Below are 27,583 nucleotides of genomic sequence, written 5' to 3'. Positions count from 1 at the left end.
CTTCTGAGTGATCTTGGTCAAATCACTTAACTTCTCTGTGCCTCAGTTCCCTCATCTGTAAAAATGGGAATTGAGATGGTGAGCACCATTTGGGACATGAACTATAACCAACCTGATTAGCTTGTATCTACCTCAGCACTTAGTGCAGTGTGTGGCCCACAGTAAGTGCTTAACAAATATTATTTTTAAAAAATCCAGAAAGATAGATGGGGCTTCTAAGAAATGTCAAACTTGGAAACTCTTGATCTTTGATGAACAATTTCAAGATAAAAATCACTAAAACATGCAGCCTTCTAAATAATGTGTAATCCACTCACTGCTGATCTGCTTTTTTCTGTCTTGTTTTGTTGTCTGTAATGCCTGTGCTTCAGCTCTTCACGACAGCATGAATATTTTGAAACAGCTTTTGCCAAGAGCAGTGTGTCAGCAGCTGTGCACCCTCTAAACAACTGTTTGGCTGACTGGGAAATGAGATCAGACTGAGAATATTTTGAAATAGGCAAGCTGACGTCATCTACTTTTGTGTGTGATTCTTTTTTAAAGTCAGCAATTTGATATTCTCAAGTGGAGAAAAAATGTACAAGTTCCAAGTCCACAGATGGAAAAATTTCAATTGGTCTTGTTGTTATTACAGTAAATCATGTGACCCCATTTCAGAGAGCAAGTAAAGACGCTGGCTTCTTGTATGTTCATTTAAAATGCGTTGGAATGAAATGAATGCTCTTAGAAGTTTGTGACCAAAGATCCCAGAGCACTTAATAGATGAGGAAAATTCTTCTTTTTCATTTAGGAGTTGTGGATATTGCTTCTAGGTGACTTGGCAAAGGCTAAATGGAAAGTAAATGAATATTCTGTTCACTGAATAGAACTGAGACCTACTTCATTGTACTAGTCACTGTTAGATTTTTTTTTCTTAATAGCAATGCGAAATTACTGTTGCACAAATAGGGTGTGTAACCATACTCCTTCTTTGGGTGTAGGCTCTTTGGACATACCTGCTGAAAAATTCATAGTTCTGATCCATAAATCTTTGTACAGGTAGTGATTCGTCTTTTTAAGGGAGTGGTCAAATGCTGTTTTGCCAGTTAGTGATTCAGTATGCTTTATTTCCGTGAAGGCACTTAGAGTGCCTAAGAAAAGTTGGCTTCCTCTAGACTGTAAACTCGCTGTGGGCAGGGAATGTGTCTGCCAACTCTGTTGTACTGCACTCTCTCAAGCAGTTAGTGTAGTGCCCTACACATAGTAAGCATTCAATATAAACACCACTGATTGATTTAGAATCACTTCATGTTTTTCCACCCTTAAAATGCTAATGCACAGTGTGGGATTGAGCGGCATAAGAAAGTGTGTTTTTCAGAAAATTTTGTATTAGTTGTGTACACCTTGCAATCTCTAGAGCAGAACTGGAGTGGGATAAGAGATTCTATTTTATTGTGGTTTTTATCTATTTTCTGCCTGTTATTTCTTCACATGATGTCCCTCCTCCCCCTTCTCAGATCATGGGTCCCGTAGGGATCAGAGACTGCGTTGGCTCAATTTCCATCTTGTCTCGCCAGTTTTAGAAGAGTTTCACAGAAGATTAGTGCTCAATAAATGTAAATATTGATAGATTAATTGATCGCTGCCAACAAGCCAGAAAGAGGCAACCAAGACTTAATGTTTGTCCTGATCATTTATTAATGAGGATGAAGATGATTTACCATCAGGACTTCTTCTGACACATAAAAATCTATTAGGCCAAATCAGGGTTAGTTTCCTAGCTCCAAGCAGTTGTTATTGAACAAGTCTGTGTGTTACCACTAACACCAGTTCCTGGACATATTCATTTCACATACATCTTATGTCTCTGTCAATTTATATCAAATGTTTATACAACTTTTTTGCTGAAAATCCATTATAGGGTTGTCAACTTTTACTTCTAGTCTTGTCTTACTTATGCTGTTGAGTCGCCTCTGACCCCTAGTGACACCATGAACACATCTTTCCCAGAACGCCCCACCTCCATCTGCAATCGTTCTGGTAGTGTATTCATAGTTTTCTTGGTAAAAATATAGAAGTAGTTAATCGTTGCCTCTTTCTGTGCAGTAAACTTGAGTCTCCTCCCTCGACTCTCTCCCATGCCACCACTGCCCAGCACAGGGGAGTTTTGACTTGTAGCATATTGCCTTCCACTAGCTAGCCACTGCCCAAGCTAGGAATGGAATGGGTTTGCCTCTGCTTGACTCTTCCTTCTGTAGAAGAGACTGGTAGAGTACTGGAAACTCTCCAGGTGTGACCCTGAGAGGAACTTTTACTTCAGCAGAAGTAAAGTAGTTGTGTCAAACCTCCACCTCCAGTGATCAGTCCCCATCCTGCCACCCCCACCACTGCCCTCACCCTCCTTCTCTTCACACTCTCCCCATTTTCCCCTCATTGCAGCTTTTAAAATTGTCCCCCCCTGTTTCCCCACAACTCTCCTCTGCCCTCCATATTCCTAACATGACCCCTCTTTCCTGGCACTAGCCCCTGGTCACAGGCCTGAGCACCAGTGTAGCCCAACTGGACCAACCAGGGCATGGGAAGAGACCAGGGAGGGGGTCAGATTGCTCCCTCTCTCCCTCCCTTTCTCCCCAAATCTACCCTGCCCAGCTTGACCCCTGTAGCTGTGGTGATTCCAGAACTGCCAACAGGGAAGAGACTACCCTGCTGGGAAGCAAAAAAAAAAACAAACAAACAAAATCCCACGAGGGGACCATGGAGATGAGGGGATGGATTTCAGGGATGAGAGGAAGAAAGGGCGTGGGGAAACATGCCTCTTGACTATAAACTCATTGTGGGCAGGGAATGTGTCTGTTTATTGTTAGATTGTACTCTCCCAAGTGTCCAGCATGGTGAATTGCACACAGCAAGTGCTCAATAAATACAGTTGAATTGAACAGAAACAGACAAACAATTCTAAAAGCCAAGGGGGAGGGAGAAAAGGCTGAAGTTTGAAGAGGCGTGGAGATAAGAAGTGGGAGAGGCCGGTGGGTGGCTAGGAAGGGGAGAGATTACCTGATCTTTCAGATAGAGTCAATTGGTTGGTTCCACATCATTATTTCTCCCACTGAAATAGAGATTCATTCATTTTCATTCATTCAATCGTATTTATTGAGCGCTTACTGTGTGCGGAGCACTGTACTAAGCGCTTGGGAAGTACAAGTTGGCAACATATCGAGATGGTCCCTACCCAACAATGGGCTCACAGTCTAGAAGGGGGAGACAGACAACAAAACAAAACATGTGGACAGGTGTCAAGTCATCAGAATAAATAGAAGTAAAGCTAGATGCACATCATTAACAAAATTAATAGAATAGTAAATATGTACAAGTAAAATAAATAGAGTAATAAATCTGTACAAACTTATATACTGGTGCTGTGTGGAGGGGAAGGAGGTAGGGCGGGGGGATGGGGAGGAGGAGTGGAAAAAGGGCAATCAGTCTGGGAAGGTCTCCTGGAGGAGGTGAGCTCTCAGTAGGGCTTTGAAGGGAGGATCAGGCCGCCTGTTACCCCACGCCTTATTTCAGATCTTCAGGAGCATTGTCTGCTTATCTTCCCAGAAGTTTTAGCCTCATAGACATCAACAGTTTCTCAGGAACTAAATCTAGAAAATCTACTCTTTGATTTGGAGTTCCATGAGGGACAGGGACCGTATTTAACTTCCACCTGTGTATTCTCTCCCAGCACTTAGTACAGTGCTCCACATAAAGTAAGTGCTTAATAAATGCTAATCCTGCTACTTACCTCAGGGCATACTGACAAAGTAGATCGATGCTTCTTTCTTCCCATTCCTCAATTCAGATAAGCAGGAATTTCGAGAAAAATTTTTATCAAACAGACCTTTGTCTTATCTGGATGGCTGCATAACCACAATCAAATAATCAGGGGAATTTAAGCACTTGGGAAAATACAGTACAACAGAGTGGATAGACTTGATCCTGGCCCACAAGGAGTTTATAGTCTCGAGGGGTTCTGTTCACGGTGATGGGCTGGGCCTGAGTTGGGCAGTTTCAAATTTGTTGCGGATGTGTTTGAGGCTGGGATGTTTGCCAAGGTTCCCGGAAATGAACTTGCTCCCTGGGATCAACCTACTCTCTTATGGTTATTGCACTGGGTTCTCCTTATGCAAATTTCAAACCTGTTTCAGTATCTTGCTAGACTATCTAGATTAGCAGGTATCCTAAGTAGACCCAATCCTGGGTAGTTGTAAGGTCATAGGGGGCAGGGAACATGTCTGCTAATTCTACTGTATTGCACTCTTCCAACTGTTTAGTAAGTACTCTGCATGTAATAAGCACTCAATAAATACCACTGATTGATTGACCGATTCATTGGAAACAAGGAGGCACCACTGAGTTTCTGAAACTATCAATGAACCTCCCTTATTCAGCATCTATTTGAGATCAGTCCTGGAATCTCAACTCTTTTTAATAATTATGGTATTTGTTAAGCACTTACTATGTGCCAAGCACTGTTCTAAGCACTGGGGTAGATACAAGATAATCACACTGTCCCACGTGGGGCTTACAGTCTTAATCCCCATTTTACAGATGACGTAGCTGAGACACAGAGAAGTGAAGTGACTTGCCCAAGGTCACAGCAGACAAGTGGCAGGGGCAGGATTAGAACCCATGATCTTCTCCTGACTCCCAAGCCCGTGCTCTTTCCACTATGCCTTAAAAAGAAAAATTAAATATAAGAATACACACGTGGGGGTGGCATTCTTGAATAACTTCGTGCTGTGGGAAAGTATTATGTTAGCGTGGTATTTGTTAAGCATCTACTACTACTACTACTACTACTACTACTACTACTACTACTACTACTACTAATAATAATAATAATGGTATTTGTTAAGCACTTAGTATACCAAGCACTGTTTTAAGCTCTGGGATAGATACAAGGTTATCAGGTTGTCCCAAATGGGGCTCACAGTTTTAATCCCCATTTTACAGATGAGGTAACTGAGGCACAGAGAAGTTAAGTGACTTGTCCAAAGGCACACAACTGACAAGTGGTGGAGCCAGGATTAGAACCCACGACCTCTGATCCCAAGCCCGTGCTCTTTCCTCTAAGCCTCACTGCTTCCCAAACACTGTGTCCCAAACACTGTGCTAAGCACTGTAGATACAATAGAGTCAGATCAGACAATGCCCCCTGCCACTTGGGGCTTACAGTAAAAGGGGGAGGGAAAACAGGTGTTCAATCCCCATTTCAGAAGTGAGGAAACTGAGACAGAAAGAAGTTAAGCTAATTGCCCGAAGTCATACAGCAGGCAAATAGCAGAGCCAGGATAGAATCCAGGTCTCCTGACTGCCAGTCCTGTGCTCTTTCCACAAGGCATAGTAACCATTGAAACTATGGTAATTAATGGATTAAATGGTGGTTCAAAGATGTCATCATAAATTACATTCTTTTATACAAATTCCTATTATTTTTTCCACTAATGGTAGAATGCTTTACACCCTTGCACTCATGGTTATTTTATTAAATTAAACACTGTGAAGTTGGAGAAGAAATGAAGTAATATATGGCCCAGTAAGGTTGAAACAGGCTGGGAAGTTTAGCAGTGTCTTGCCTCGTTCGATCTCTCTCTCTCTCTCTCTCTCACACACACACACACACACACACACACCCTTTATTTCTACCCTCTGTCTATCTGTTTCTGCTTGTTACACATGCTACATCAGAACAGCCTCATGTTGTGGGAAGAACATTCCCCAGTTCGTCCATTGTGTTTTATACAAACTGTGTAATGGAAGCATGTGTTGTAACAGAACTGGTTTTTTGGAGGAAGAAAAAGTATCTTATTTAGATGTGAAGCATGCTAAATTCCTCCCAATAAAAGAATTATATAAGAGCAAGGTAGCAAGTCTTTCTCCCAGGGCCTAAGGTTGGCTCCCTCAGACTTCTAGGGGGCAGTTAACGCCTCCATACTGACTCTGTGCATATTTATTACCAGCTAGCAGGCAACAATTGGGAGAGGGGTTTTTTGTTTGCTTGTTTTTTATGGTATTTGTTAAGTTCCAGGCATTGTACTAAGCGCTGGGATAGACACAAGCTAATCAGGTTGCACACAGTCTGTGTCCCACATGAGGCTAATAGCCTTAATCCCCATTTTACAGATAAAGGAACTGAGGTACAGAGAAATGAAGTGACTTGTCTAAGGTCACATAGCAGACAAGTGGAGGAATCAGGATTAGAACCCGGGTCCTTCTGACTTCCAGGCCGATGCTCTATCCACGAAGGCCCACTGTTTCTCAAGGTTGGTTTCCTTGAACAAAGTCTTTGCAAAAATCAGGATGCCAAGCAGCAAGTTGGAAAACCGGGATAAATCCATTAGCAAAGCAAAGATCTAGTCTGAAAGTGCAAACAATGCTATGGAGCCTGTCAATTGCACTTTTGTCTTTTCAGCCCTGCTTCCCAATCGGTAACATCATCTCCAAAAATGAAGGACAACTATACCAGCTATACATGAGAAGCAATGTGATCTAGTGAAAAGAGCACAGGCCTGGGATTCACATGACCTGGGTTCTAATCCCGGCTCTACCACATGCCTGTGGTGTTACCTTGGACGAGTCACTTAACTTCTCTGTGTCTCAGTTTCCTCATCTGTAAAATGGGGATTAAATCCTACTCCCTCCCACCTAGACTGTGAGCCCTGTATGGGACAAGGACTGTATCCAACCTGATAAACTTGTATCTACCCCACCACTTAGAACAGTGCCTAGCACATAGTATGTGCCTAACAAATGCCATAATAATAATAATAATAATAATAATAATAATAATAATAATAATAATGCATTGACTTCTGCTAGAATGTGTGTTTTTCATTAGGCATTTTGGCTAGAATTTTGGGAGTGAGTCAGGGAATGTCCATCCAATAATGCGAGCCTGAGTGGCTACAAGACACATGGTGGTGGAAAAAATGGTCAGTGACCACGTGCCTGGTGTTAGACAATACCAAAGACCATGGCGTGAGTTTTCCTTAATGAGGGATTTGAGGAGCAACTAACCACCACATTTCAGAAGAACTCAGTGCCTTTATGAAAGACCCCCTAGCCCACTGAGATTCTGCTCCTCCCAGAATGTCTGACAACTAGTGGGTGAGTTTAGGCCCTGAAGGGATGGGCTTCTTGATATTGTTGTTTTTATATAATTAATGTCTTTCATTGTCATTTGACCTGAGTAATTCAACTAAACAATAAGAGCTTGATCCTCACCTGGCCTCATGTCTCTAACGACTTCATCCAGAAATAGAACTCCTTTAAAACAAGTGAATAATTTGGAAACCAGAATTAGGTTGTCAAACGTCGTACTCAGTAGGAGCATGCTCAGTAGATACTTGGGAATTGAATCTCATAGTATTCTGGGATTTGTAAGGCAGATGTTCCATATTGCTGGGGGAATTTAACTCCATGCAATCTTCTACCTCTGCTCTCATGTTTGCCAAGGAGGAAGTGAGAGATGATGTTAGATAGTTATTGTATTTATTAAGCATTCTCTGAGTGTCTCACAAATACTGGGATAAGTACAAGGTAACCTATTCAGATACTGTTCCTCTCTCCCAGAGGCTCATAATCTAAGTAGGGGGAAGCAGAAACCTAGAACAATAAGGATCAATAATGAAGGTAAATAAATTACAAAGCACAAGAGCAAATTCAAAATAATCAAATTAGAAACATTAAGATAAATTGATAAACAGGTGTTAAAGAAGACAGTCTTCAGGATCTACATCGTTCTCAGCATTGGTTACAAACCATGGCAACCTCTCCAGTACCCCAACAGTTGTTTAGCTGTTGGTTTGGCTCTAGAGGTACAGAGAAGGCAAGGAATTTGATCCAGACATGGCATGGCCAATCAACCAATTGTATTGATTACTTACCATGTGCGGAGCACAGTACTAAACACTTGGAAGGGTAGACATGTCTGTTCCCTGCCCACAGTGATCTTAAGATCTAGAAGAGGAGAAGGATATTGAAATAAATTATAGCTATGTACATAAGTGCTTGTGGGGTTGAGAGGGGTCGGGGGGGGAGGAATAAAGGGTACAAATCCAATCAGTCAGTCAATTGAATTTATTGAGTGCTTACTGTGTGCAGAGCATTGTACTAAGCTTTTGGAAGAGTACAATATAACAATAAACAGACACAATCACTGCCGAAGTGCAAGACCTATTAGAAACATAAAGATAAAGATTCCTTCCTTGCAGAAGGAAGAAGCGCTCAATAAATATGATTGATAGACTGATTGAAGAGGGATTAGGGGAAATGGGGGCTTAGTCAGGCACTCTTGGTTTTCTGGGGACTCCAGGCCACAGGAATCTCAATTTCAGCCCACCCCACCATTCCCTCAGCAGTCAGCAGGATGAGGGAAGCTGATCCTTGCATTGGACAGCTCTCATGGACTCTAGATCATGTAGCCCTGGTTGGGTGGTGTCCTGATCTTTAACAGAAATAGCATGTTCACTCTAGATGGGACTTTTCCCCATCTAGAACATAAATAATATTAAACATAATAAAAGAAAAAGACTGGGCCTGATAAAATAAAAATCACCCTCCTGGAAGATCTCTAGCTATTAAATTCACCGCAGTGGTAGGATAGCCAGGAAACTAGAATATCTGATGCCCGTCTTTGAGTTTTGGGCAGATGCTCCCTGCTCCAGCAACTTCCCTGATTAGGAGAACCATATGAATTGCAGATTAAACTAGTTAGGGAGGTTCATTTGGCAGAGAGATTGCTCTAATCTTCCCCTCTGAAAGAAACATAATTTGCTCAAGTTTTTGGTAAACAAAGAAACTATACAAATTGCCTTCCTACATTCCAGGGTCACCAGTGGTGGGACATTGATCTTGTTTGAAAAGGAGGTTGGTCCCCCAATGATCTTCATTATTTTCAGTGCCTTGGGCAAAAATGTCATAATTTAGGGTCTTATTGACTCCTGCTGTGAGTTTCTAATATTGGTTGTTCCTTGAGTACAGCAGTGGGCGTAATGGAAATAATTGCCCCAGGAAATGGAGTAGGTTGATAATATCAGATAATTTGAGGGAAGTTTGAATGAATTCATGGTTAAATGGTCCAAAATGTATTACTAGTAGGAAAGTTAGTATTGTAGATGAAAAGCCTAAGCATACTTGAAGGTAGAGCCATCACCATGAGGACTGATGTCAAACCAGTCAACCAACACACACTTTCTCCAACCATTTTGTCGTCACTCTTTTTATGGTATTTGTTAAGCACTTACTGTGTGCCAGGCACTGTTCTAAGTGTTGGGATAGATACAAATAAATTAGGTTGCACATAACCCATGGCCCACCCGGGGCTCATTGTTTTAAATTCCCATTTACAGATGAGGTAACTGAGGCACAGAGAAGTGAAGTGACTTGCCCAAGGCCACACAGCAGACAAGTGGTGGAGACAGAATTAGAACGCAGATCTTTCTGACTTCCAGGCCCGTGCTCTATCCATTAGGCCATGCTGCTTCTCAAGAGGTAGGTTCAGTATGGACCAATGGATCTTTGTATTGATCAATTATGTCAGTATTTATGGTCTTATATTCTAATATCAAGGCTTGACCTCACTCCCACATTTGATAAGATAGTCAAAAATGGAAAATCAAAATATATTTCTCTCCCCACTAATGGAGAAGATTGGATTCAGTCCTTGAGTCCTCCTCTAAAATGTCTCGAGACTTTATGGTGATAGGTCCAGTCAGCCCTTCAATCCATTTCCTAGCTTAGGAAAGACAGGGCACCTGTTCCCAGGGTCAAAGCCTTCACCACTAAAGTAGGGCCACTGCTGAAACGAGATCCCAAATCATCATCAAGGAGCAGAATGGCTTAGTGGAAGGACCCTCGGCTTCAAGACTGTCCATCACCTCGCCCCCTCCTACCTCACCTCCCTTCTCTTCTTCTACAGCCCAGCCCGCACTCTCCGCTCCTCTGCCGCTAATCTCCTCACCGTGCCTCGTTCTCGCCTGTACCGCCGTCGACCCCCGGCCCACGTCATCCTCCTGGCCTGGAATGCCCTCCCTCCCCATATTCACCAAGCTAGCTCTCTTCCTCCCTTCAAGGACCTACTGAGAGCTCATCTCCTCCAAGAGGCCTTCCCAGACTGAGCCCCCTCTTTCCTCTCCCCCTCCTTCCCCTCTCCATCCCCCCCACCTTGCCTCCTTCCCTTCTCCACAGCACCTGTACATATGTATATATGTTTGTATGTATTTATTACTCTATTTATTTATTTATTTTACTTGTACATATCTATTCTATTTATTTTATTTTGTTAATGTGTTTTGTTTTGTTGTCTGTCTCCCCCTTCTAGACTGTGAGCCCACTGTTGGGTAGGGACCGTCTCTATATGTTGCCAACTTGTACTTCCCAAGCGCTTAGTACAGTACTCTGCACACAGTAAGCGCTCAATAAATATGATTGATTGATTGACCCCAGTGCTGGGAGTCAGAAGTCACTTAACTTCTCTGCACCTCAGTTTCCTAATCTGTAAAATGGGGAGGCAATACCTGTTCTCCCTGCTACTTAGACCGTGAGCCCAATGTGGGACATGATTATTTTGTATCTCTCCTAGTGCTTAGTACAGTGCTTGGCACATAGTAAGTGCTTAACAAATACCACAATTATTATTATCATTATTATCAGCTCATTGAGCCAGGGAAAATGCTAACTTTGGGCCTTCCTATTGGACTCCTCTGGTTTGTGAGACTGGCTCCTTTTTGCTGAAAAAGAAGTGAAAATAATAGTATCCCCAGCTACAGCAAGAACAATCAGAAGAAATAAGTTGTGGGGGATGAGGGGGTGTGAGAGAGTAAAGAAGCTTTACAAAAGTCCTGCCACTCATTGCCGAAATAGTTTCCCAGAAGGAATGACGACCAACAGCTCATGTTCAACCAAAATGACAATAATAATTGCGGTTTTTATTAAGTACTTTGCTATGAGCCAAGCACTGTATTGAGTGCTCGCATAGAATCAACATAATCAGGTAGGACTCAGTTCCTGTCTCACATGGGACTGAGAGAGGGCTGGGAATAAAGAAGAGAGAGAGGGAGGGAGAGAGGAGGGAGCAAGGAGGAAGTAAGGGAAGGAGAGAGAAAGAGAGAGATGAGAGATGAGAAAAGTGTCTGTGTGATCAACCTTGATTTTCTAATGGATGGCCCTGAGTTTGACAGACAACACATATCGTGGATTTTGAAAAATATTTGAAGGTGACTGACCCTGCTAGGTTTGGTCTCTGTAAATAGCAAAATGGAAAATTGAGGTAATTTCATAAATAATTCCAACCAACCCCTGACTTTAGCATTTGGTTTCCCAGATGGTTCAGGCAAAAGCAGAATATTTTAAATGAATTAAGATGACCTTGGTCTCTGGCCTTGGCATTTGGAGGTGTATCATGTCCAGGGTATCACCACAATGGGATCTGAGGTTATTTTATTCAGGTGGGCCCCCTCACTCACTGGTTTTGGGATATCACACCTGTTTAGCCAATACCACTATTTAATTTAATTCAATCTTTTTATTCTGTAGCATCGAGGTCAAACTCCTTTGGGGCTTGTGGGACAACTGCTTCCAGGTCCTGTAGGATTTAAACACTTAAACTATTGGTAGCAAAGCACCAATATAGCGCACTGGCCTAGGAGTCAGAAGTCCTGGGTTCTAATACCAGCTCTGTCAGTTGTCTGCTGTGTGATCTTGGGAAAGACACTTTACTCTTCTGGGTTTCAGTTATCTCATCCATAAAATGGGGATTAAATCCTACGTCTTCCCACTTAGACTGTAGAAATAAACTTGGAGAGATAAAATAGGATAAATACCACTCTACCTAGAATGAGTTAGGGGAAGTCCTGCCTAGCACCTTTTTCTGTTTCTTTTCCCCTTTTTTGCAGGGGTGGGGGGAGGAGGAAAACATTTTGTCATCCCTTGAGTCAGTTCTTGCCTCATCATATTGAATTCATTCTGGAAAGAGGTAGATTCATTCATGAGCAGATGATATTGGGCCTGAGGAATTTATGAACTGTTGGGTGGGAATTTGGGGCCACAGTCATGACAAGTGCAGTAGGAGGAGACAGGAAATCCCTTTCTCATGGCATTTTTTCTTGTACTGAACAACAAATACCCATTGTTCCAAAGGCTTATGGGGCAGACATTGCTTTAATCCTAATATAGAATTCCCATTCTGATGGAATTGCTCAGCATTGTAAAAATGTTCAGGTGATGAGAATGCTCTAATGAGCACCAGGAAAGTATTCTCCAACAAACAAGTGGCAGAAAGGACTATAAAGGACTCAGATAGACAAATAACACTATCCAGATTGGAAAATGAAGTGAGAAACTTGAGTAAAATCAGCTTTCTTTCCTCTGATGACTCCTTTCATCCATGCCAGAGTCCTTTCCAGAGTTTCTATTTCATTCATGCCCAAGGACATGACAGTTCCCACAAAGCGATTTTGAAATCTTTCAGATCTGTTGAGGAAGCACAGAGGAGAGGCTATAAATGCTTTGAAAGTCTAGATAAACCTTGATGTAAGCAAAGTTCAAAAGAGTTAGAAAAATCTAGGTGGAAAATTCATCCAGAAAATGCAACTGCTTTTTGTATGAGAGTAAATTTTCCCAGTGTAATAATAGAATAATCAGTCAATTAGATTTATTGAGTATTTACTATATGCAGAGGACTGAACTAAGCGCTTGGGAGTGAACAGTACAACAGAGTTGTGGGCATGTTCCTTGCCCACAGGGAGTTTATAGTCTAGAGGAATAATGTAGAAACAATAATGATATTTCAGGATAACTGAAGATGTGAGTGTCCAGGATGCCCTGGAAATTTTACATATGCACCTGTCCAGCTAGGATCTCATATTTAAAGTCTGTTAATATGTCAGTCAGTCAATCATATTTATTGAGCACTTACTGTGTGCAGAGCACTGTACTAAGCGCTTGGGAGAGTACACTATAACAATGTGGACTGGAGATTCAAGGAGACAGTGCTAATCAACAGAGTAGGGAACTCAGAGACACTGTTTAAAACTTTATAGCTTTGTTGAAAGAATATTTAATTATTGTTTTGGAAACCCCAGAGTTAGGATATTACCAGAAAGGAAAGCATGAAGGAAAATTCAGAAAATGTCTCCTCCATTCTCTATTATTTGGTGTTATAGTATACATGACCTTAACAATATACTGATCATGAAAATTGCTCTGAGGGTTGAGGAAATAGACAGGAAAATTTGTGTGTAGAGGAAGACTCAGAACTTTGATTCTCTCTCATTCAATCAATGGAATTTATGGAGCACCTATTGTATGCCAAGCAGTGTACTCTGCACTTGGGGGGAGTGCAATAGAATTAGAAGGCATGATCCCTGACCTTAAGGAGTTTACAATCTAGTGGTGAGATAGACACCAAAATGACTTACAGATAGGAGGAAGAAGGAAGAACATATGTAAATGAGCTAAATTTAAGTAACAGGGTATGCGTGATATGACATAAGTGCTTTGGAGGTTTTGAGCATCTAAGTGTTTAGGTGGCACAGAAGTGCTGAAATGGGAGCTGGGTTTTACAAGATGGGGAAATAGAAATTAATTGGGAAGGGCCTCATGGAGGAGATGATATTTCAGAATGGCTTTGAAAATGGGGAGAGCTGTGGACAGTTGATGATACTTACTGAGCGCTTTCTATGTGCAGAGCACTGTTCTAAGTGCTTGTGATATGACAGATTTGAATAAGGAGGGAGTTCTGGGAAAGGATAAGGGTATAAACAAGAGGTTGGCAATGAGAGAGATGAGAATGAGGCCTGGTGAGTAGGTGAGCTTGGGAAGAATGAAGAGTGCAAACTGGGGTGTAATGGGAGAAGAGAGTGGATAAGTAGGAGGGAGAGAGCTGATTAAGTATCTTAATGTCAATGGTCAGGAGCTTCTGCTTGATGTGGAGAAGAAGGGATGACCATTCTGGGTTTTTGAAGAGTTCAGGGTCAGGTGCAAATGACATTTTAGAAAACTGATCTGGGCAGTGGAGTGAAGAATGGACTGGAGAGGGGAATGACTTAGAGGCAGGGAGGCCACAAAGGAAGCTAATGCAATAGTCAAGCTAAGAGAGGGCAAGTACTTGGATCAGAGTGATGTCTGTTTGGGAGAAGAACAAGGAATGAAATCAGGAAATGTTGTGGGGAAAGCTGATAGGATTTGGCACTGATGGGATCTGGCAAAAGATTGCCTGGACTGTGGTGGTTGAAAGAGAGGCTAAATGAAAGGGAGGAGTGAAGGATGTCAAAGTTGACTACAGAACACTGAATTATTATTGAATGCTTACTGTGTGCAGAGCACTGTACTAAGCACTTGGAAAGTACAGTTCTCCAGAGATTGGAGCAAGACAGAATTCATGCCCTGGCAGTTAGTGGGGATGAGGAGTCTCTGCCTTTATAAGGGGAAGATGATTACCCAAGAGGATCATCCCCCTGGCCTGGAATGCCCTCCCTCCGCATATCCACCAAGCTAGCTCTCTTCCTCCCTTCAAAGCCCTACTGAGCGCTCACCTCCTCCAGGAGGCCTTCCCAGACTGAGCCCCCTCCTTCCTCTCCCCTTCTTCCCCCTCCCCATCCCCCCCACCTTACCTCCTTCCCTTCCCCACAGCACCTGCATATGTGTATATATGTTTATATGTATTTATAACTCTATTTATTTTACTCGTACATATTTATTCCATTTATTTTATTTTGTTAAGATGTTTTGTTTTGTTGTCTGTCTCCCCCTTCTAGACTGTGAGCCCGCTGTTGGGTAGGGACCGTCTCTATATGTTGCCAACTTGTACTTCCCAAGCACTTAGTACAGTGCTCTGCACACAGTAAGTGCTCAATAAATACAATTGAATGAATGAATGAATGAATGAATGAAAAATACCCAGAAAGAATCTAGGATCTAGTGACTGAGTCAGTGGCTGAGGTCAGATTAAAGTTTCCATTTCCATTCTTCTTTATCTAGGATTTGCAATGGAAAACCAAGGGGGCAAAATAAGGAACTCCAACTATATTTTTAATTTGTTAGAAAGCTGCTGCTAACTGAGGACATTAATGTAATCGAAGAGACAAGCTCTTTGAGTGATGGGAATGTCCGTCTTGCTTGTGTTGTACTTTTCCAAGCACTGTGGCTCAGTGGAAAGAGCACGGGCTTTGGAGTCAAAGGTCATGGGTTTAAATCTTGGCTCTGCCAATTGTCAGCTGTGTGACTTTGGGCAAGTCACTTAACTTCTCTGTGCCTCAGTTACCTCATCTGTAAAATGGGGATTAAGACCATGAGCCCCCTGTGGGACAATCTGATCACCTTGTAACCTCCCCAGCGCTTAGAATAGTGCTTTGAACATAGTAAGCACTTAATAAATGCCATCATTATCCAGCGCTTAGAACAGTGCTTTGCACATAGTAAGCGCTTAATAAATGCCATTATTATTATTATGATTGAACGAATGAATGAGTGAAAAATCAATCAATGGAATTTGTGGAGCACTTACTGTGTGCAGAGAACTGTACTGAGCATTTGGGAAAGTACAGTACAACAGACTTGTTATACACAGTCCCTGCCTACAAGAAGCTTACAATCTTCAGTGGGAGACAGACATAGCACTTAGAAGAGTGCTTAGTGCTTAGAACAGTGCTTTGCACATAGTAAGCTCTTAACAAATGCATTATTATTATTATTAAAATAGAGTAGGGATTAGGGGAAATGGGGGAGTATAATCAATCAATCATATTTATCGAGTGCTTATTATGTGCAGAGCACTGTACTAAGTGCTTGGGAGAGAACAATACAACAGACGTAGCAGACATATTCTCTACCCATAATGGGTTTACAGTCTAGAGTATAAGAATATTTACGTAAGTACTGGGGGATTGGGGTGAGTGTCAAGGTACTTTAAGGAGTATACAGACAAACTTCAAGTCGAAGCAGCAGGGAGGGAGGATAAGCTTTAGTCTGGGAAGGCCTTTGGAGGAGATGAGATTTGGGGAGGGTTTCGAGGTCAAATGGGGTTAGCAAAATTACCCTATCATTCTGGGCAGATTAAAGGTTTGGCATTTAATAATTCAAAAGCATCACTAAAATTCTGGTTATACAAATGCTACATGTTCAGACAATTATTCCGAACACCTCCAGATATTATCAATGCTGTTTACCTAATCCCAGTGTCTACCTTTTGTTCTGCTATAGGTAAGGTATCAGCCGCTGTATGTTGTTGCTGTTTAGAAGAAAGACAGTCTTCATTTTTCTCTTCTCCTACCTCATGTCTCTATTCATTTAGCCAAGGACAAAACGAGCTCATGTTTTTATCCACCCAACATAGAATGAATACAGCTCCCTAACCTTGATCAGTGAACTCTTCCTGCCTCTAGTAAGTCTTGTAAATTTTCAAATGGGGATGACATTGGGTCACTTGAATGCCACATTGCCAGGATCCAACATGAAAGGGTGCTGCACAATGCTACTCTGGCCCTGTGAGTGGAGAGAAGGTTTATACCTGAATTAGCCTTGACCCAGTGAAAAAAAAATCAATAGATTGAAATGAGTGTGGGGAGGCAAGGATTGCTATAGCCTTTGCATTATCTTTAAAGTGGGTAAGTGTCTTTCTTCTCAGACAAAAGGTAAATCCAATAAAGAAATAAAACTTTCTGGTTCTTTTGAGTAATCTCATCTCCTAAACCATGGAAACCATCCTTTGTGTGGGTAAGTGGTGGAGGAAGGGGAGAGATAGTAGAGGGAGGAAGGAGAGAGAGATAGTAGAAGGAGGAAAGGAAGAGATAGTAGAGGGAGGGAAAGGGTGAGAAAGTTAGATAAAAAAGAAAAAAGTAGATGAAAAATTATGAAATTACACCAAAAGGATGAAGACTAATAATAAATGTAGTTTTGTTAAGCACTTACTTTGAACCATGCACTGTACTAAGCACTGCAGTAGATCGAAGATAATCAGGTTGGTCACAATCCCTGTCCCAAAAGGGGCTCACAGTCTATGTATTAGGTAGAATAGGTATTTAATTCCCATATTACAGATGAGGAAATTGAGGCCCAGAGGAGCGAAGTGACTTGCCCATGGTCAATAACAGACAAGTGGTGGAGTCAGGATTAGAACACAGGGCCTCTGATTCTGAGATCCATGCTCTCTCTCCTAGACAACACTCCTTTGGTTGAGAAGGCACATGTGAATCTTGGCTCTTCCTCTCTCCTTTAGGACTCCTGATGAGTCCTTTGAGCTTTCTCCCTGAGAAGGAGGAAAAGGAGCAGGAGTAAGAGGAGGAAAGGGAAAAAGAGAAGGAGGAGGAGGAGGAGGAAGAGGAGGGGGGAGGAGGAGGAGGAGGGCATGTTTGGTAAGTTTCTTCCTCTTCCTGGCTGCCTGGGCCCAAGGATAGAAGGAATCTACGATTCATAATAGCTCATTCAATTGACAGGTTCAAAAATAATTTTAGGAATCAACTCTTTCTTAAAAAGAAATGCATCCATCACTACTTTTCTTTTCCCTCTCCTACCAATGGGTCTGTTAGGCTCTCATGCCCTTCTCTGGCCTTTTCCTCCCCTTTTCCTTGTATCCCCTACTCGTCCATCCCCTAGCCCCCTAGCCTATCCCGTACTACCTGAGCAAATGGTTGTCCCCCGTTCAGCATGACATAGTGGTTAGAGCATGGGTCTGGGTGTCAGAAGGTCCTGGGCTCTAATCCCAGCTCTGCCACTTGTCTGCTGTGTGACCTAGGGCTAGTCACTTCACTCTTCTGTGCCTCAGTTATCTCATCTGTAAAATGGGGATTGAGACTGTAAGCCCCATATGGGACAGGGCCTCTGTCCACCCAGATTTGCATGTATCCACCCTAGTGCTTAGTACTGTGCCTGGCACATAGTAAGTGCTTAACAAATATCGTCATTATTGTTATCATCATCAGTATCCTCACAAGTGGAGGAGGTAAGATGCTCTGGAGGCAAAAATCTGAATAACGAGCTTGCCCCTGGGACCTGTTGTAATCTATTTTTTTTAAAAGGGCTTTCTTAAGTGCTTACCATGTGCCAGGCACTGTATTAAGCACTGGAGTATGGAGTAACTACAAGATAATTAGGTTGGGCACAGTCCACATCCCACATGGGGTTTGCAATCTTAATTTCCATTGTACAGATGAGGTAAGTGAAGCACAGAGAAGTGAAGTGTTTGCCCAAGGTCACACAGCAGACAAGTGGTGAAACCGTGATTAGAACCCAGGTCCTACGCCTTCCAGACTCTTACTCTATCTCCTAGACCACATTGCATCCATGTTTTTCGTGGAAATCATGGCCCACAAATCGGGGATGCCATGAGGAGTCCATTTCTGTGTAGATGTGCACACCAAGGAATGCATATATGCATATGTGACCATGTGTGGGTGGCGGCCTCTAGGAGCAGAGAACGTTTCATACATATCCAGTTCTGCTATACCCAATCACATCAGTACCAGTACTGGAGAAAGCAGTGGTAGCTGCCTAAGAGCAATGACTGGAGCTAGCGCGTCCACAATATAGCAAAGGAGTCAGAGGACCTGAGCCCCAATCCCGGCTCCACCATTTGTCTGCTGGGTGACCTTGGGCAAGTCACTTAACTTTTCTGTGCCTCAGTTCCCTCACCTGTGAAATAGGGATTCAATACCTATTTTCCCTCCTACTTAAGACTATGAGTCCCATGTGGGACCTGATTATCTTGTATTTACCCTAGCACTTAGCCTATAAATAATTTTTTAAATTATTTATTTAAATTATTATCTGTGTCTCCCTCTAGACTGTTAGCTCGAGGTGAGCAGGAAACATATCTACCAACTCTGTTGTACTCTCCCAACCACTTCGCACAGTGGTCTGCATGCTGTAAGTGTTCAATAGATATCATTGATTGACCAGTTCAGTTCTTGACATGAAGTGCTTAACAAATACCACAGTTATTATATCCAAGAATGCCTCTAACTGTCCTAAGCTTAAACTACTTCTATACCTTAGTAAGGGGAAATAATAGGTTGGGGGACTTGTAATACAATATCGGCAATAACGTTTTGTAGAAGATAGGCGATCCACCTTAACTGAGGTAGACCAAGAAATTTTACTAAGCTTAGTGACTTCAGCAAGAAGCTGCATTATAAAATATGCATTCATTTCTTAGGAAAAAATGTCTATTTATTGCCACTGTTCTCCATAAGCAATAGGGTAGTGGGATGAAAAAAGATTAAGGGGCTAAGGGCAAACAAAGCTAAAAGTTGAGAAAGGAAGGTAAATAGAAAATAAATCTGAAAAGATAACAACTGGTCTCTGTTATTGGTGAGTACGGGTGAATTACTGGAAGACCCACAGGAAAAGAGGTACTTGGTAAAGGTTTATTCACAGCCACATACTTTTTCTAAAGAGATGAAAACAAAACTTTCATAGTTTTGCTGACTGGATTCAAAGTTCTGAGGTTTTCAGTTGGACGGAAATACAATCCTCTTTATTTCCTGATGTAAAGCCAATCTCTCAAACTGGGTGAAAAGAGTTTAAGATAAGGAAATCTTCTTGCCAAAGAAAACACAGAGAAAGCTGTTTTGTGTTCTGCCAAATGAAAAGTGAGCTATCAAGAAAGATAGAACCTTTAGGGGATAGAAGTAGGAAGAAATGACCTGCTAAAAAAACTTCTGCAGGGAATAAAAGCAGAAGCTAGTTGTGCACAGTCCTAGAATAATGATGACTAAACCCTCCCTTAGGTCTGTGGAAAGATGTTAAAAGGGAATTCTGCAACTGCAGTGGGGAAGCCATTCACTGATAGGGCTTCAAAATTCAAGAGCTGAGGAGTAATTCATTTTGATCAAGCATTTGGAGATATTGAAGAAGATCGAGGAGAGAGCAAGAAAATGTTGAATGATCCCTTGGGTACCCAAAATACCAGATAATCTATGAGGAAGAAGCAGTCTTGCCTAGTGGATAGACCATGGGCCTGGGAGTTAGAAGGACCTGGTTTCTAATCCCAGCTTTGCCACTTGTCTGCTGTGTGACCTCAGGCAAGTCACTTGACTTCTCTCTACTTCAGTTACTTCATCTGCAAAATGAAGATTAAGACTGTGCTCCCCATGTGAGAAAGGGGCTGTGTCCAAACCGAATTGCTTGTATCTACCCCAGCGCTTAGAACAGTGCCTGGCACATAGTAAGCACTTAAGAAATACCATTATTCATTCATTCATTCATTCAATTGTATTTATGGAGAGCTTACTGTACTAAGCACTTTGGAAAGTGCAATACAACAATAAACAGTGACATTCCTTACCTACAACAATCTTACAGTCTAGAGGGGAGAGACAGATATCAATACAAATAAATGAAATTACAGATATGTACATAAGTGCTGTGGGGCTGGGAGGGGAGAAGAGCAGAGGGAGCAAGTCAGGGTAATGCAGAAGGGAGTGGGAGATAAGGAAAAGCTGGGCTTAGTCTGGAAGGCCTCTTTGAGGAGATGAAGAAAGACACATTTATGCGATGGAGAAAAAGAAGGACAACTTGTAAACTGTCCCCTAGGACCAGGTGACGGACATTACCATCATTCATTCATTCAATCGTATTTATTGAGCGCTTACTGTGTGCAGAGCACTGTACTAAGCGCTTGGGAAGTACAAGTTGGCAACATCTTTGTCCAGTATTTGAAGGCAGAGAGTAAGTGGGCTAGAGAGAAATGAAGTGTGTTTACTGGAGAGCAGTGGGAGAAGAGAGTGAATAGGGAGGAGGAAGAGAGCTGATAGAGTACTCTAAAATGATTTGGCAAAAGATTCTGTTTAACACAGAGACTACTGGAAAACCATTGGAGGAGTGGGGAGACTTGGCAGAATGACCTTTCAGAAAAAAAAAAAGATAATGGGTCACAGACTGAAGTATGAACTGGAGAAAAGAAAGCCTGGAGGTGGGGAGGGCAGTGAGGAGGTAGATGCGGCAGTCAAGCCTGGATATGGCAAGTGCCTGGACAAATGTATGAATGCAGAGGAAGGAGGAAGATCCTGGAAATGCTGTGAAGGAAAAACAGGTAGGATTTGGCAACACGCTGAATATGGGACTTGAAAAGAGAGGGAGGAGTCCAGGATGATACCAAGAAACGGAGAATTTCAATCAATCAATCCTATTTACTGGGCACTTACTGTGGGCAGAACATTGTACTAAATGCTTGGGAGAGGACAATATAACAGACACATTCTTGTTATTATTACTAATGAATTAAAGTAATTAATTACCAATCAAGTATTAATAAAGATAACAGTATTTAAGTGCTGAGGATTAATTACCTAGTCTTCCTCTCCAGAAGCTGTTGAGTCTCACGTAGGACAAAGACTATGTCTGATACGCTTACATCGTATCTACCCCAATGCTTACTGCTTGATGCATAGTGAGTGTTTAACAAATACCATTAAAAATAAATAAATACCACGGATTGGTTGATTGCTCTGCGTAGAGTAAGCACTAGTCATTTATTCATTCATTCAATCGTATTTATTGAGCGCTTACTGTGTGCACAGCACTGTACTAAGCACTTGGGAAGTACGAGACAGTCCCTACCCAACAACGGGCTCACAGTCTAGAAGGGGGAGACAGACAACAAAACAAAACATGTGGACAGGTTTCAAGGCATCAGAATAAATAAAAATAAAGCTAGATGCACATCATTAACAAAATAAATAGAATAGTAAATATGTACAATAAAATAGAGTAATAAATCTGTGCAAACATATATACAGGTGCTGTGGGGAGGGGAAGGAGGTAGGGCAGGGGGATGGGGACGAGGAGAGGAAAAAGGAGGGTGATGATCGTCATGATGGTGAGATCCACGGTGGGTCCAAATGGGAGAGGTGGGGTGCCGCAGCAGGTCAGTGGAGTTGAGAAAGAAGATGAAGCGGGTGGCTGGAACACCATCAGGAACTGAAGTTCCAGGGGCTCGGGTAGCGAGACGCTTCTGTTTTACTCTCCCGAGCACTTAACACTGTGCTTTGCATTTATTAGGCACTCAATACACACCATTGTAGATTGTCAATAAATCCCACCGAATTTTTAAAATGGCATTTGTTAAGGGCTTCCTATGTTTCAAACATTGCTCTTAGTGCTGGGGAAAGTACAAGTTAGGTTGGACACAGTCCCTGTCCCGCATGGGGCTCACACTCTAAGTAAGAAGGACAACAGGTATCCCCATTTTACCGAGGAAACTGAGACCCAGAGAAGCTAAGTGACTTAGCCAATGTCACACAGCACCTGTCCCTTCCCCAGTGTAAATTCCATTAATGCTGAGGACATTAACCCTTTCATTCATTCATTCAATCATATTTATTGAGCACTTACTGTGTGCAGAGCACTGTACTAAGCACTTGGGAAGTACGAGACAGTCCCTACCCAACAATGGGCTCACAGTCTAAGCAGCTGGGTTTGTGGGGGCCCAGACTCCAAGCCGGGCAGGAATAGCCCTTCTCCACCCAATCAGAGGCATCAGGCTGGCTTGGGAGGGGTTTATTTCTGAGTGTGTTTGCTTATCAACTGGATCTCTCTTTCCCAATCTTGGGAGAGGCCTGTTTATGAATTCCCTGCCTGGGCTGTGACTCGGATAGGGTTGGACAAATCCCAGTCACCTGCAGTTTGCACATGGGGGCGGGTGTGGGTGTGTGGGTGTGTGTGTGTGTGTTTGTGTAATATACCTATATTAAAGAAATATTTCCCTAAATATATAATAATAATAATAATAATAATGGCATTTATTAAGCGCTTACTATGTGCAAAGCACTGTTCTAAGCGCTGGGGAGGTTATAAGGTGATCAGGTTGTCCCACGTGAGGCTCACAGTCTTAATCCCCATTTTACAGATGAGGTAACTTAGGCTCAGAGAAGTTAAGTGACTTGCCCAAGGCCACACAGCAGACATGTGGTGGAGTCGGGATTCGAACCCATGACCTCTGACTCCAAAGCCCGTGCTCTTTCCACTGAGCCATGCTGCTTCTCTATGTATGTATATATACATTCACACCCACATACATGTGCCTATACTCACATATACGTGCCTAGAGAAGCAGCGTGGCTCAGTGGAAAGAGCACCGGCTTTGAAGTCAGAGATCACGGGTTCAAATCCCCTCTCTGCCAACTGTCAGCTGTGTGACTTTGGGCAAGTCACTTAACTTCTCTGGGCCTCAGTCCCCTCATCCGTAAAATGGGGATGAAGACTGTGAGCCCCCTCACCATGGGACAATCCGATCACCTTGTAATCTCCCCAGCGCTTAGAACAGTGCTGGGCACATAGTAAGTGCTTAACAAATACCATTATTAGTATTATTATTATATATACATATGTGCCTATATATACACCTATGTGTGAAAATATACACATATATGTGCACACACACACACACATATATACATACACATAGTAAGTGCTTAACAAATACCATTATTATTACATATACATATGTGCCTATATATACACACATGTGTGCAAATACACACATATATGTGCATACACACATATATATACATACACATAGTAAGTGCTTAACAAATACCATTATTATTATTACATATACATATGTGCCTATACATACACACATGCGTGCAAATATACACATATATGTGCATACACACATATATACATACACATAGTAAGTGCTTAACAAATGCCATTATTATTATTACATATACATATGTGCCTATATATACACACACATGTGTGAAAATATACACATATATGTGCATACACACACACATATATATACACACACACACATATATCTCCCTAAAGAAAATCTCCCAGAGTCCCTCAAGGCTTTCTGGGGACAATCACTCAGTCGTATTTATTGAGCGCTTACCGTGTGCAGGGCACTGTACTAAGCGCTCGGGAAGTACAAGTCGGCAACACATAGAGACGGTCCCTACCCAACAGCGGGGCTCACACGGAGACCGGCTGCCAACTGAAAGAATCAATACAATGAGTCCCGCTGGGGAATCGTCCTCCTTTTTGGAAGGGTGCGGAGATTTTTTTGGGGGGGGGCTGGGGGGTTGTTAGGGGAAGGGGTCCCCGTTGCCCCAGCAACGTGAGGAAGCCCCTCTCCCTCGCAGGCCCTCTCAGAGGGCCCGATTTGGGAGTGGGCCTCGGGCTGGCAGGGGGACGGCCGATTAAGGACCCAACCGTGGGGGGGGGGGGGGCGGCTTGTCTCGGTAGCGTGCGTCCGCCGCCGCCGCCTCCCGTTTCCGGAGCGCGCCTCCCCGCCGGGTTTCCTGTGGTCTCGCCCGCCCTCTCTCTCTCTCTCTCTCTCGCGCTGCCATGTTGGCTGGTGCGGCGGCGGCGGAGGGTTAGCGCCGCGGCCGCCGGTGGAGGAGGAGGAGGAGACGGCGATCCGGAAGGCCGTCCGTCCGTCCTCGCTGCCTGCCTTTTTGTTCCCGGCCGGAGGCTCCTCCCCGTTGGCTCCCCCCGCCCCCCACCCCCGGCGCGATGCTGCGGCTCTGACCGGCCTCTCCGCCGCTGTCACCGCGCGGGGCCGGGGCCCTCTCCGTCCGTCCGTCCGTCCGATCTCCGGAGGACACGGCCGCCTCCTCCCGCGCCTGGGGCTCCCCCGAGCCCCGCCGCCGGCCCCAGCATGAGCACCGGGCCGCAGCAGCAGCCGCCGCCGCCGCGGAGGGTCACCAACGTGGGCTCCCTGCTGCTCACCCCGCAGGAGAACGAGGCCCTGTTCGCCTTCCTCGGCAAGAAATGTGTGGTCAGTGCGGCCCCCCGTCCCCGCTCCCTCCGGCCCCCGGGGTCAATCAATCAATCGATCGTATTTATCGAGCGCTTACTGTGTGCAGAGCACTGCGCTAAGCGCTCGGGAAGTCCAGGTTGGCAACATCTAGAGGCAGTCCCTACCCAACAGTGGGCTCACAGTCCAAAAGGGGGAGACCCCGTCCCCGCTCCCTCCGGCCCCCGGGGTCAATCAATCAATCGATCGTATTTATCGAGCGCTTACTTGGTGCAGAGCACTGCGCTAAGCGCTCGGGAAGTCCAAGTTGGCAACATCTAGAGGCAGTCCCTACCCAACAGTGGGCTCACAGTCTAAAAGGGGGAGACCCCGTCCCCGCTCCCTCCGGCCCCCGGGGTCAATCAATCAATCGATCGTATTTATCGAGCGCTTACTGTGTGCAGAGCACTGGACTAAGCGCTTGGGAAGTCCAAGTTGGCAACATATAGAGACAGTCCCTACCCAACAGTGGGCTCACAGTCTAAGAGGGGGAGACAGAGAACAAAACCAAACATACTGATAAAATAAAATAAACAGGCCGCAGGCTTCTTGGCGGGGCCTGTCCGGGCCTGGGGCCGGGATCGGGATCGGATCCCGCCCCCCGGGAACGGAGGAAGGGCGGCCGGGAATCCCCTTACCCCGCAGCCCCCCACCACTCCCACCCCCACTGCCAGGCCGGCCGCAGGGCAGGGCCCTGGCACACCAGGCCGGCGCCGGTTCCTGGGTCTCCAGCAGCAGCAATCAATCAATCAATCGTATTTATTGAACGCTTACTGTGTGCAGAGCACTGTCCTAAGCGCTTGGGAAATACAAGTCGGCAACACGTAGAGACAGTCCCTACCCAACAGTGGGCTCCCAGTCTAGAAGGGGGAGACAGAGAACAAAACCAAACATACAAAATAAAATAAAGCAGCAGGAGAGGAGGAGGAGGAAAAACTGGGAAGGCAGGAAATGCTGCCGCTCCCCGGTGCAGGAGGAGCCTCTCCCAGGCCCGGTCCTTCTCCCAGACCGACCCCTCCCCCAGATGCCCAGTGTTGGGGGCAGAGGGGTACATATTTATTCTGTTTATTTTATTCTGTTAATATGTTTTGTTGTCTGTCTCCCCCTTCTAGACTGTGAGCCCGCTGTTGGGTAGGGACCGTCTCTGTATGCTGCCAACTTGTACTTCCCAAGCGCCTAGTCCAGGGCTCTGCACACAGTAAGCGATCAATAAATACGATTGAATGAATGGATGGCCGGTTGGGAAGGACCCGTTGAGCAGGGAGAAGGGGAATGTGTGTTGTTGACGGAAACCTTCGCGGCTTTGGCAGCTGCCGCCGGGGAGGCCTGGTCTGAGCCGTGGGGGCCCGGGGATGCCGGCCCCCGTGGTTTTTTTCCAAAGACAGAGGCTCTTCCAGGCCCCCTTTTCATCCCCACCTTGTTATCCCCACCCCGAGCAGGACCTCGATTGCAGGACCTCGATTGCGTGACCGGATCCGTTCAGATCGACCCGGAGGGGGATTTAGCAATCCCGGCTGGTTGCCGCAACCTCCCTGGGAAAAGGCCGGATTGAACCTGCCCGCAGAACACATCGGGATGGGCACCTCGTAGGAATGTTATCAGATTAATCGTTAACTCTTCCCCCGAGTCCACCCAATGCGCTGCAGGTGGCCTTTACAGGTTGGACCTCCTTGGTCAGATTGGAGGTGCTTCTCTATCTTGTGGGCACGTATTTTAACTCTTAAGAAAGATCGTCGGGCCACACAGGTCTCCAAGCAAAATGTGGACTTTACAAGCTCAAGGTGAAGTAAGGTAGAGTAGTGTAAATTGCCCCAAATCACGGGAGTGTGCGACCCCCAGATTTTTAGATTGTTTGTGCCTCCCAGCCAGGTTTGAAAAGGATTATTTTGGGTTGCCTCTGTTGAATAAGTTCTCAGAAATAACATTCTTAGTTGTCTTTTGGTTGACCTTAATTTCAGAAAGCGGCATTAGGGGGCAAGTTTGTCTTGCGTGGAGCACAGCCAAACATAAAAATGCACCATTCGTTGAACTTCTCATCATTTAGGATTTGAAGAAGTCCATGCCATCTTCCTCAAGATTATTAATAGTGTTGGGAATATGCCTTTAAATTCGATAAAAACCATGGTATCGGACACACAACATGATTTGTAAAGGAAGTAATTGGACAATGTTTTACATACCAAACACAATTAAGTTTAAACAGGAAGGAAATTGCATTATAATACAAGTAGGCAAAGTAATTTATTGTGAGATCACCAGTGCTTATTACAACCTGCCTCTTTCAAGTTCCAAATTTGTCCTTCTCTGAAAAAAAGATTGCTGTCCCGAAAGGAAGCGCAGTTCAATGGCTAAACTAGTGGCTCGTGAGGAGTTCGGTTCCCAGCTTCTAAATTGCCCTATCATTTAACATAGGTAAGGTCCAGGTCTAAGACTGGTACGTCTTCCAAAATAGTGTACCGGAACCAGATTCCATTTCTTACCACATAAGAGTTGCTGAAAAGATTGAATTAATGTTGGTAAAGTCCTCATTTAATGGGGGTTAACATTTTAGATTTTCTTTTCCTCGTGTTAAAAAAAGGTGCCTTTTTTAGGCATTTGCTAAAATATGATAGCAACAACAGGCCCAGAAATGGCATGAACAAAGCCAGTAGCTAGTAACCATGACCATCTATCTGCTGTAAGTAGATAGATACCTCAATTGCACATCCATATAGAGTGCATCAGCTCCAAGCCTTCTGGCTAAGAGAATTGGGTCATGGGAGGGGCAAGGAGAAAGACGAGCAATGAGAAGGAAGTGGAGGGGGCTGGAAAGCAGGATGG

At 44.0% G+C, this 27,583-nt stretch overlaps 1 protein-coding gene across 1 annotated transcript in view; it reads left to right on the top strand.

Annotated features, from left to right (window-relative positions):
• Positions 1-24,395: 24,395 nt before the first annotated feature.
• The window catches only part of WASL (WASP like actin nucleation promoting factor), a 69,554-nt gene continuing 66,366 nt past the window's right edge, over positions 24,396-27,583 (top strand). Inside the window, exon 1 of the mRNA XM_038752102.1 lies at positions 24,396-24,745. Coding sequence (XP_038608030.1) covers positions 24,626-24,745 — 120 coding nt within the window. The 5' untranslated portion in view covers positions 24,396-24,625. The remainder of the gene's footprint in view (positions 24,746-27,583) is intronic.

This window comes from Tachyglossus aculeatus, chromosome 10, assembly GCF_015852505.1.
Source record: "Tachyglossus aculeatus isolate mTacAcu1 chromosome 10, mTacAcu1.pri, whole genome shotgun sequence".
Lineage (NCBI taxonomy): Eukaryota > Metazoa > Chordata > Mammalia > Monotremata > Tachyglossidae > Tachyglossus > Tachyglossus aculeatus.
The sequence above is the reverse complement of the archived record's forward strand: the minus strand, read 5'-3'. Positions and strand labels throughout refer to the sequence as shown.